A 12368-nucleotide genomic window follows, 5' to 3' on the forward strand; every position below is an offset into this window, starting at 1 on the left:
AAGGTTGTTTGGTTCTAAAATAAAGTTTTTAGAGTGAAAGTTCCTTAAATACTTCTCAAACTCATGACTTTCTCACTACACAAAATTAATTTAAATATTATTTTATCTTCAACACAAATATATGTAATAACAATATATATATATATATATATATATAACTGTTGGATTTGGTTGATATCCTTGCTAGAATCTTCTTCAGAAGATTCAATGAGGAGGTTATTGATCTGATATTCTACAGAAGGATATAGGTTAAGGTTACTAATCTTTTTCTTAAGCCTACAATATTTACTGATATGGCTGGGTTTACCACAGTTATAACAAGTTACTTCTGTCCTAGGTTTTCTAGAAACATTTTTGGGGATAACTTCTCCATCTTTCTTAGAGGGTTTTCTGTTATATTTCCTTTTGTAAAGTTTCTTCTTGACTTCTACTTCTTTCTTAGGATAATGTTTTTTCTTTTTGATTGGACAAGGAGGTAGGCCAAATTGTTCACAGAAAGATCCTAAATCTTTTTTATTCTGGGCTCTTTCTTTGGCTATTTGCCTTTAAATCTTGTTTTCTTGACAGATTTTCAAAGCTATTTTTTGAATGACAGCATTGAGTTGCCCATAACTCAGACTATCATAAGGAATTTCTCCATTGGCAGAATGACTTTGGAGTTTATTTCTAACTAAATCTCTGAATGACTTAGAAAGGCCAACTAGGTATTTTTCTTTCCAAAAGAATTGTTAGTTGTCTTCTCTAGTATAAACACTAAACAAGTAGGTATCCTTATACCATCTAAAATCATCTAAGGTTCTACACTTAAGATTTGATAATAATTTAGCAGACTTATCTCACCATAAGGATAGGTCTCCTAGGAAATGTTGTGCTATGGAATACAGGAGAGTATAGACAACATCAAGAAGTTGCTCATCATTATCAATAATGGCTTGTCCTTTGGTATCAGTTTTCACGGCAGAGAGAATTCTCTCTTTATCTTTATCAATGAGATAATTATTCCACCATCCTTTGAGTTGACCAGAAAAATCGGCAACAAGAATACTTGCAATTGTATCCTCAGAACAATCATAAGAAGTTAGGTAGGCAGTGGCTACCATAGACATGTGATGCAGAGTAGTAATAATATTATACTCTGACTTGCCATCTATGTCCCATTCATAGATGTTATTGGCATTGAAACTTTGGAAACTATGCTCATTATTTTCTTTTAAAATAAGATCAGGAGCAGTAGTCTTGTTAATAAAGCTTAGAAGGGGATTTCCAGTTCCTACTGTTAGTAACAACCAGATTGACTTCTAAATTAGAAACAAAATATGCTTTAGAAGGAGGTTCTGAATTAGTTTTGCTAATGGCGTTGACAGTTTTGGATAGGGATCTAGTCTTAGGTCTAGCACTAGACTCTTCTGAAGTTTAAGGTGTTTCAAGAATGGTAACAGTTGCAACCATGGTATTAATTTTGCTTAATAACTCACTTTGGTTTCCTGAATCTAAGGATTTTGGGTTTTCTTTTTGCCTAAGCTCTAAGATTTTTTGCTTGGCTTTGGCACCAATCTTAAAAGGTTTAAAAATAGGTTTTTCTAATTGAGTCTGGGAAGAAGAAGAAGGTATTTCTTCCTCTTTTTGTTTTATAGTAGTAATAGAGATCTTATCACCTTAAACCTGTAAATATTCATTGGTATAATTGGCCTGTTCCATAAGGCCTTGGATATCACTGGGAGTGATAGACTCATCAGGATTTTTGGTTTTGAATGGTGTTGCCATTACTGGATTGCCACTATTATTTTTTAATTTTGGCAATTGGTATTTGGTTGTTGGAGGCAGTTAACTCTGAACTGTTTGTCCATCTTTGATCCGTCAAGAGATAACGTTAGCAGAAGAATTACTAATAATATCAATCTGCCAATGATAATCTAGATTATTCTTGATGGTATAAACATGAAACCAATCAAAGAATGAAATATTTTGTTAAACTTTTTCGAGAAATTTATAAAATTCAGTCAGACCTATTTTTACCCTTATAATTCTAGAAAAACCACTCTCTCTAAGGTTTCCAATCTTCAAAATAGAAATCTTTTCTAAGGGTTTCCTTATCAATAATAAACTTATGAGATAATATCATAAGACTCATTAAGGGAGGAATATGTTAGAGATTGGATATTCTAATTTTCTATTTCCTTTTCGGAGGTTTGATAAGCTGTTCTAGGAATACTAGAAAAAGTATCTAAACCTTGTATGTTTATTTGAGAAGGAATATGAGATACGGCTCTAGGTATCTCAGATCTAAAAGTTTGGAATCTGGAAGAGAATGATCTCCCCGTAGATACAAAATCAGATTGCTTACTTAAGGCTTCATTTCTGGAGGAGAAGGAGTTTCTTTTATTTAAAGTTATTTCTAATTTTTCAAAATTGTCTTGGGAGATTTCTTGAATTTGAGGAGCAGGTTTGGTGATGTAATCTAAGGCGCTCTCAATCAAGGAAAATCGAATGGATGTGAATTTACAAGAGGATGCAACTGATTGATGAATCTTGATCTTCAAAGCTCCAAAATTGCAAGAGGAAACCAAGATAAATGATGGAGTATTTGGTGCAGAATTTTGAGACAACTTGAAGTAAAAGAACAAATGGAATAAGGAAGGAACGAAGGAGGTAGAATGACACCACCTAATAAGAATTAGGATAAGCCTAATTGCTCTCACCACATAGAGAAAACTCCATGATAAGAGATCTAAACCTAGGTATTCTAGAGAAAATGGCCTAGAGAGAAATTCACTTACTCTTGGTGAAAAACTACACAAATGATTCATTAGCTCCAAATTACAAGTGTTGGAGCCTTTATATAGGCTTCCAATTTCGTACAAATGAAGCTAGGGAATGGGGAAGTGGGCTGGAAATACAGGCCTATGAAATGGTGGCCCATGAAATGGTTCTGTTTGGACTACTGTCGTCCAACTTTCTTCTCTTCTCCCTCCACTGGTTCTGTGCTAGTTTTACCGTTCCAGTTCCTTATGTTTTAAATTTCTACATTTACCTTTTTGCATATTTACTTTTTTGCAACTTTATTTAGTAGTTCTGCTATTGCCTACTTTCTTTTCAGTCTTTATTTTTCCTTGATCCACTATATATATAGAAAAGATCTTCTTACATTAGTGTAAGTCTAAAAACTCTTATATTCAATCTGAACCTTTCATTTAATTTAAATTTAACGGCTAGTAAAGTAATAAATTATAACCCCTTAGATTTAAGTTAAATGAAATGCTCAAATTAGGTGTAAGAGTTTTTAGACTTACACCGGTGTAAAAAGATACTGCCATATATATATATATATATATATATATATATATATGATTTTTAAAAAAAATATAAGATAATAATACAATTGCAAAAATTAATAAAAAGACTATTTTAAAAATAATTTTTTAATTTTTTTGTAAATAATAAATAAAAAATATAAAAAAATAAAAATATAAAAATAATATTGAAATTATTATAATAAATATTCTTACGTCTTTATCTTTTTTATATTTTTAATTACTAAATTAAAATTTTAAATATTTTATATCTTAAAGTAATGTATATTATTTTGTGATATCAAGTTCAAATTTCAATAAATATAATGTGACACTTAAACATGATTTTAGTGATTTAGATAAAAAAAAATAATATATTTTATTTTATAAATTAATAAAAATTATTGAAATAAATAAAATGACATAAAAAATTTAAAAAATAAACAAAATATTTTACTTAATATTATATTCATCTGATACTTTATTTGACATTATTACAAATACAAAATATTTTTAAAAAATTAATTTTGTTAAATTATAATTACGCATTTTTATCTATATCTAAAAAATATTTCACATGAGTTTGACAAGAGAAGCAATAAACTTGAAAAATCAAATAAGAAAAATAATAACCACACTTTAATATACATTCAATAATTATAAAATATAATAACATTTTTTTACTAATACCTTTTAAATATTAGTTAACAAAATTTTATTATTAAAACAATATTCTAAATACATTTTAATTTTAGAATTAGAATCTAATTTCATTATAAATAAGACTAATAAAAAGAGAGATTAAAATAACTTTTAAAAATAAATAAAACTAAAAATTATATTACTAATATTTTTTATACAATTTAATTAGAAAAATAAATTATTTACTATTTAATTCGTGTGATGGATAAATAATACAAATTAGAAAATATGAATTTAATTTTAATAATATAAATATAAAAGATTATATTATTGACTAATTAAACACATTTAAATATTATTTTATATTAATTATTATAAATTTAATTATTTTTAATATAATAATTCAATAATAATATAAAATTATTTATTGTATATTTTACTAGATTTAAAATTAGTTTTAACTTAAATTTAAATTTTAAAATTAATTTTAAACCAATTTTAAAAAAGATAAAATAAATTAATTTAAAATCTAATTCATATAATTAAATTTAAAATATATTTAAATTAATTTTCTCTAAATCCAATCCATGCACATTTCTTCTTTTGTAAATTTTAAAATTCTATTTTGTTGAACTTTAAACAATTCATCTATTACAATTTACATCTCACTCATCTCTTTCAACTACGTAAGTAAATAATATTAACATTGTTGCGTGCAAATGGATAAAAAGTGTGTGGGAGGAGAGTGTGTTGGGGGAGGTTTTGAAAAAAGTAGATAATTATATAACTACATTATCGTCGATTTCATCTCAAAATTTTAATTTTTTTAATCAAAACCCGAACAAAACAATAATTAGTATTAGCATACTTCCTTTTCAATATTCCCTGTGTTACGTGGCAATTAAGTGTTGCTTGGAAATGAAGTGAGTGCTACGTACGGTCACAGCAGATTGAAACCCAGTTACCGGAGCGGAGTAACCCTGTCTACCAAGTAAACCCGAGTTCTCTTCCCTCTTCTCTCTCTCTATCTCTTCGATCTTTTGTTTCTGAAACTTCAAAGATGGTGCTCGAGGTAAACTCTGGTTTCCCCTTTTTCTTAGTTTCAGTGAACTCCACCATTACTTTCATCCAATATTAGGGTTTTTATTTTCTTTCATTAGATTATTATAATTAACTGCGATTGATTGTGTGTAATAATAGGCGACGATAATCTGTATTGACAATTCGGAATGGATGCGTAACGGGGATTACGCTCCTTCTCGATTTCAAGCCCAAGCAGACGCTGTCAATCTTATTTGTGGTGCCAAAACCCAGGTGAGCCCTTAACACTCGTATTATCTGTGCCTGATTAAACTTTTTTTTTCTAACGAAAAATACAATGTAAAACATATTTTTGTTTTTCAGAATTAGGTTTTAAGGTCAATTGGAGGTTCAGATAATTGCAATTGGGTTCAGTTGTGCTTATGGATTTTTTCTTTTGTTTTTTTTTTAATGATTCAGTCTAATCCGGAAAATACGGTAGGAGTTCTCACGATGGCAGGAAAGGGCGTTCGTGTTTTGGTGACCCCTACAAGTGATTTGGGCAAGATCTTAGCTTGCATGCATGGTTAGCTTTTGTTTCTTGAATTTTTTGGATGAGTGGCAGTCGAATCTGACAAGTAATAGAATGCTATGTGTAATGTTACTGTTATAGGGTGCCTATAAGTGCGATTGAACTGTCATGAACTTTATTAATATAAATGTTGAGCTAGAAAAGCAAAAAGTTTATGGTGTTTCGTTCTATGGTTGGATTCTTCTGTTCATGTCAGAGTTGATTTATGTTTGGAATTTCTCTTCTTAGGACTAGAAATTGGTGGCGAGATGAACCTAGCTGCTGGCATTCAGGTGGCACAATTGGCTCTTAAGCATCGGCAGAATAAGAAGCAGCAGCAAAGGATTATTGTCGTTGCTGGAAGGTGTGAATAACTGTTTCTTTTGCGTTATTTGGAACTGTTTTGTTTGTAATTGCTTTCCCTGTAATTATCTCATTTTGTGATTTTTAGTCCTGTCAAGCATGAGAAGAAAATGTTGGAGATGATTGGGAGAAAGTTGAAAAAGAATAGTGTAGCACTTGACATTGTCAATTTTGGTGAAGAAGATGAGGGGAAGACAGAGAAACTGGAGGCACTCCTTGCAGCTGTTAACAATAATGATACCAGCCACATTGTTCATGTTCCACCAGGTCCAAATGCGCTTTCTGATATACTAATAAGGTTTGTAGGTTTATTTTTCTCTTCCTTTGTACTCAGCATTCCCATTTGAACTGAATTCTCATTTGAGAAATAGAAAAGTTCTTGTATCTCTGCTGGTTCTACTCAATTCTGCCCACTTTTCTTGTAACTCGGATAGGAAAGTTTGGACTTTGGACCCTTGTGCATATTCTTTTAACCTTTTCTTTCCTCAGCTCATTACTCACTCTCCATATAGCCATAATTATAAATTCTTTCTTAGACCCGTTTGGAAGTTCAAAACTCCCTCTAAGGTCAACTCTTTTATTTGATAAACCTAATTACCATTAATGACATGCTTCAGACTGCTCACTCTCTCTCAATAGTTTTGTGTCACATACAATTCATGTTTTGAGACAGTGAGTCTTCTCTTAGATTGCAAGACAGTTACTTTTCCCCTGGAGCAATGGTTGTTTCCTTGTTTTCTGCAGTCCGTGCAGTTGTTTGGTGTACTTGGTTGAAGCAGAATATCAATATACACATTTATTAAGAGTTTTTCCTTGCAGCTACATATACTATTGTTGATTTCAGCTCATTGGTATTTCCTTGTCTAACTGGTGAAAAAATTGAGGAGCCCTGTCTCATTCTACGTTTTTCTCTCATATCCTTGTTTTCTCAATATGGTATTTGTTTGTTTTTAGAGCCTACCTTATCCATGCATCTGCTGTAGTCACTTTCTTTCTTTGCATTCACATACACACACACATGGAAGAAACTTTTTGGATAATTAAGTAACCTTGCTTTGTGGCAGTACTCCTATTTTTACTGGTGATGGGGAAGGAGGAAGCGGTTTTGCAGCAGCTGCTGCTGCAGCAGCAGCTGGTGGTGTATCTGGATTTGAGTTTGGTGTTGATCCAAACTTAGATCCTGAACTGGCACTTGCTCTAAGAGTTTCAATGGAAGAGGAGAGAGCCAGACAGGAAGCAGCTGCCAAAAAGGCAGCAGAGGATGGTTCCAAACAGGAGAAAGGTGGTGAACAGCAAGCTAGCACACAGGATACAACAATGACTGAACGTGCCAGTGCAGCAGCTTCTGAAGCTGAGACCAAGACGAATGATTTGACGGTTGGTGTAATTTGTTCATTTAGCCATGTTTGTTACCTGTTTTGACCTATTCTTATTTGAATTATACAAACAATTATCTAATTTCATAAACAATTAGTTGTGCTATTTGCTGTATTTTTCTCACGAGAAACCTTGAAAAGTTGATGTTGGACCTTGGGTAACTTTAATTTTCTTATTTATTGGATGGTTTAAGTAAAACTTACAAATTTATGGAGTCTGGGGAGCTAGTCACTTCATGAAAGTCCAAACCACACCTATCCCATCATTTGTCCTCTTCCAACCTGCTGTTGTCCAAACTAATCCAGTGATAGCAACTTCATTAGCTATGACCCACCTGATCACTCCAGTGATTTAATATTTAGAGAACATCTCCTTTTAGTCCATAGTATCATCTGTATTCAGTCAACAATTTTTGCTTCTTCTAGTGTTTCATAATTATGACCAGTTTTGTCATCATTAACACTAATAATTCACCTTGCTACTTGTATTATCTTTTTCTATTTTTGTGTTATATGTGATTCATAATGATTAACTCAGATTTCTACACCCATCACCATCGTGATTCGCATACTAATTATGTTGATCTGTGAATTATGTATGGCCTCAATCGAGCTGTTAGTGTTGCATCCAGATCCAATAACTAACTTTGGAATAGTTGTGTTTTTCTCTAGCTCATTAGCAATATATTCTATGTACTATCCCCTTTCTTGGTAGTTTAAGCTAATACATATAAAATAACTTGCCAATGACTTCTATTATTAAGTTCTAGATGCCATGAGTAAACAGGCAGTTTGGATAACTTATTCCTAGCAACAGGTTGCTTTTCTAACTGCAATTCAACATGAATGGCAACAAATGTCTGCTGTGTATGTATTCCTCCTCCCCCCACAGAAAGAGAAAAAAAAAATGCTTCTTGATCAAGCTGTTTTGGTTTAATTTCATTCATCCCATAAATAGGTATCAGGCAATAGTCTTTGCTGTGTGTGAACTGACTTGCAAATCGAAACAGGATGATGAGAATGCTCTACTACAGCAGGCGCTTGCAATGTCAATGGATGATCCTGCAGTAAACCAGGATGAGAGAGATACAGATATGCCTGAAGCAGCTGCTGATGATCCTGAGTTGGCTCTAGGTAAGTTTTTATGTTGTTTAATCATTCTGTATTTAAACATGGATGACTGCTTTCTCATTATGTTTCTTGATTATTGATCTGGTTCTGGAATTTGAGAAAAAATCTTTCAATTTTGGTTTAGTCAAGAGTGATAGAGAGTTTTCTTAATCTTTTGGGTTTGAAGGTGGGTATTTATGATCTTGAACCTATCATTTCTTTCATAGGGATTATGTATGGATTTTACATATTTACTGAGCTAACTCTCCTTGTTTGAGGGTTTGGCTTTTTTATATACATTCTGTTTTTTATGTACCGATAATTTAACTTTGTTTAATCATGTATAGTTATCTTCTATGATTTAACATTTTTTACGTAGTTTTTATCCTGATTTCACTGAATTCTTGTCTTTTCTTGCTTGGAGCTCTCCAATTGTCAGTAGAAGATGGCACAAAGGACTCAGCAAGCCAGTCTGACATGAGTAAATTGTTGGCAGATCAATCCTTTGTATCTTCTATCCTTGCGTCGGTATGTCTGATAAATCCTGTTTTTCTTCCATGTTTTTGTTTAAATGTATTAATAGAATGATTTGCAATATGTTCTGCGCTGAATAATATTTCATTGCTTTTGCAGCTTCCTGGGGTTGACCCAAATGACCCATCTGTGAAAGATTTGCTGGCTTCAATGCAAAATCAGTCTGAGGTAAGTTTTTTTATGGAAAAATATTATTGGGTTTGACAAGAGTTTTTTACATATTCCGGTGTAGGCATATTTAAATTTGGCTTCGCCTAGATTAGCCACAAATTCTTTTTCATCTCTCCCCTCTTCTTTTAATTTATATTTTGTTTTCTTTATTCAGTGATAATTGGATTTTGCGGCGTCTTAGGTTGCAAATCCTCGTTTTATCTTTATTCTATTAAATGATCTTTGAGGACTATAGCTGTAGGTGGAATTTTATATATGGTTGTGACAGCATAATCAGCAAGTGTCCTTCCTTACAAATTTTGCGTGAGAAAATAAATACATGCTTAATGGGAAAGTTTGATCATTATCACAAAGTATTCAGTTTTAGTTCATATTTATTTTTTCTGCTGAAATTGGTTAGGTGAAGAGGGGAGGGTGAATGCGGTGGGTGCTTAAAGTGTACAAAGAGTTTCCACTAAATGGAAAATTTATATGTGCATGTGCAAATAAATCTTATTTTATTTAATGGGCTAATAGAATTATATAAAAGTGATACGCAGCACATTTGTGCGCAGTATTTCACATCGCATGTTAAAATTCAAACAATTGGTATTTTGGTACATTTTTGCTATTTAACATTTTTCTGATTGTGCTGTCAATCAGCCTCAACAGAAGAATGAAGACAAGCCACCAAAGGAGGAGGAGAAGAAATAATCTGGAGTCTCTTTGCTGTTTTCGTTCTGTTCCTTTGGTAGCATATTGGTAGCATGATTAAAATGGACGTCTCTTTATTATGTGTGGATGATTCATCAGGTCAAACGCCTATTATGAAGATTACTGCATCTTTCTAAAATATTAATCAATCTCATCACGAAATTTACATGAATCCTTTTTTTTTTTAATTTGTTGTATTTATTTATTTTCGTTTATCAGTAGATGCGTACCGCCGATGCGTTGCCTTTTCGTTGGTCTTTTATGTGACTGCCAAACAGAACGGATAATAAAATCAGATAGATTCCCTTTTATGTATGTATTATGAGGAATGCTCTAACTATAATTAGAGATTAAATAATCACTCAAAGATGGCTATTTGCCGAATTTTCCAAATGGCATGGGCAAGTGATGCAAGGTCCTATAACCCAGTTTGGCTAGGCAGACTTTTATTAGATGTTCATGTAAAGTCGAGATTTGTTCATGTTCGTGATTTGGTTGCACGTCGATTTCCAAACAAGAAGTATGTAATAATACAACATATACATCTTGTAGGTGTTTTGTACATTAAAAATACCAAAAAAATAAAAGACAACCTTGAATTCCTGACACACATGAAGGCATTCTTGAGTGTCATTAGAGTATTCCTTTCAGTCATCTTATATTGATATGAAAGACTTATGCATGGTTCTACTGTTCAACATCCCCCTGCCAAACCATTCTGCCTCGTGAACAATGATTAGTTCCCATTGTCTTGAAATGATCTTTGTGGGGTTGATTCCATCTCTAGCAGAATGTACTTTCTCCAAATTCTGTTTCATTGACCAATTTTTTCACATTTTCTACTGCACCCTCACAATCACTCATGATGATAATTGTCGTGTGTACATATCAGAACTCAATTGCAATAACTACTAATTTCTCTGTATTAAATATTACTCAAATAACTATTGTCGTTTAGAATGAGGTTTTTACCCCCCCTCCATATTGGATAAAAATAAAGATAATTTCACAATTTTTAATATATGTGAACCTCTAAGGGATAGAGTATGCTTTCGTATCCCTCCCTAAATTTATTTATTTTGGGAAATTTTATATTCCTAATTTTGTTCTTTTTTTTTTGGAGGATGGGGGGAATCTTCTCATTCAAGATTTTAATTGAGGGTAGTTTCTATAGAGTTCCCAACCAACAACGAGAATTGTCATCTCTAGTACAAATGTTGGACCAATGTCAGTCCATTTGATTATGAGGTCATTAAAAAAAATATAAGAAAGAAAATAATCAATTAATGGAATCCTACTCTAAAATTCTTGAAAAATATGTTTCATATATCTTTTGAATTTTTTTTATAAAATATTGTTTAACTAATTTAAGAAAAAAAGGAGATTTATTTTATACGGAGTTACTCCATTTTTTGAAATTTTACAATTTAGTATTTACAGATTTTCTAATTTCATTTTAATTTTTTATGATTGTGTACTCAAATATTTTACAATTACAACTTTGTCCATCTTATATAATCACAAAAAAATGTACATCAAAGATTATTTCAATCCCCAAAATGGAGTGAATGTGTCAAGAATGAGATAACTAAGAAGAAAAATACAAATAATAGAAAAACTAAAAAAATTATAAATGACATGATAAATAAAAAATATAATAGTTGGCATCATAACTACAATTCGTGGGTCTGGGTGGAGCCTACCTCCTCAAACCTCACAAATATTTTGGGCACCATTTTAGATTTCCCTTTGGGTCTTCAAGCTACCTAGGACAAATTGCAATTTCAAGAGAATCAAGCCTACTTTAATAATTTTTTAAACAACTAAAATGATATTAAAACAAACATTGCTAGCTGCTATATACAGTTAAAAATAATGTACCATCACTGGTCCCAAAATAAGGTGGATTTTGCACTCCAACAAACTTGCATAATGGACGAATTACAGGTGAAAACAAAATATGCCACCCTACAGCACATAGACAAATTTCAATTTGATTACGACATCTACATCCAATCAACTAACAAAGTTTTCAATTCAAGCATAGGCAGCATAAGGGACTCAATTATTGCAATATTTTGATTCATTTTCTTTCATTTCTTACTATTTTTCATTCGATTCTGAGACCTCAGTTCTTCTAATCTCCATCGCATTTTAAACCCGTTAGATAAGTACAACAAATCAAACATCACAGAAAAAAAACAAAGAAACTATATCCGTTACATTAAAAAATTGTCGAGGACTTTAAAATTCAAAAAACACATGTTGACATGCATAATGTCACAAAACCAGATGCAATTTCAATGTTTCGAGGTAGATTGAACAACTAGAAATGACATCAGTTAATTCAAGGTCATTTCAACAAATGAAAATAACTCAACCGAGAATGAAACAGATATTACAAATGAACTTGAGCCATGGGAGCCAAGGGAGAAAGAGGGCAGAAAATAATAACTTTGCTTAAATTAAAGTTACTTGTAAAATTTAAGTTATATTTTTTCCATTCATGTTCTCTCTGTTTTTTTTGTTGGATATGAAAATATAACAACCCTATAGAAATCATATGCTACTAGTTATATCCTATATGTAAATTTTAGC

General features: G+C 31.7%; 1 protein-coding gene across 2 annotated transcripts; it reads left to right on the forward strand.

The window, feature by feature from the left end:
- The first annotated feature begins 4875 nt into the window (after nt 1-4875).
- LOC113858032 (26S proteasome non-ATPase regulatory subunit 4 homolog) lies at nt 4876-10082 on the forward strand. Of its 2 annotated transcripts, none has more exons than XM_027490438.1 (10): nt 4876-5004; nt 5133-5246; nt 5433-5538; nt 5773-5887; nt 5975-6184; nt 6951-7263; nt 8273-8396; nt 8797-8900; nt 9006-9074; nt 9720-10082. In XM_027490438.1, the coding sequence occupies exons 1-10, from the start codon at nt 4993-4995 to the stop codon at nt 9768-9770; spliced, it is 1218 nt and encodes a 405-aa protein (XP_027346239.1). In that variant the 5' UTR covers nt 4876-4992; the 3' UTR covers nt 9771-10082. The 2 variants fall into 2 exon arrangements, with proteins under 2 accessions (XP_027346239.1, XP_027346240.1); XM_027490439.1 differs by having other exon boundaries at nt 8815-8900; nt 9720-9874.
- Nucleotides 10083-12368: the final 2286 nt, after the last annotated feature.

This window comes from Abrus precatorius, unplaced genomic scaffold (assembly GCF_003935025.1).
Source record: "Abrus precatorius isolate BTA unplaced genomic scaffold, Abrus_2018 Scaffold2, whole genome shotgun sequence".
Lineage (NCBI taxonomy): Eukaryota > Viridiplantae > Streptophyta > Magnoliopsida > Fabales > Fabaceae > Abrus > Abrus precatorius.

What these genes read in the sequence shown, in the direction of transcription:
- LOC113858032 (XM_027490438.1), top strand. An exon ending in GATCTTAGCTTGCATGCATG is followed by an intron (nt 5,539 to 5,772) that starts GTTAGCTTTTGT and finishes TTCTCTTCTTAG; the next exon opens with GACTAGAAATTGGTGGCGAG. An exon ending in CCAAGACGAATGATTTGACG is followed by an intron (nt 7,264 to 8,272) that starts GTTGGTGTAATT and finishes AAATCGAAACAG; the next exon opens with GATGATGAGAATGCTCTACT.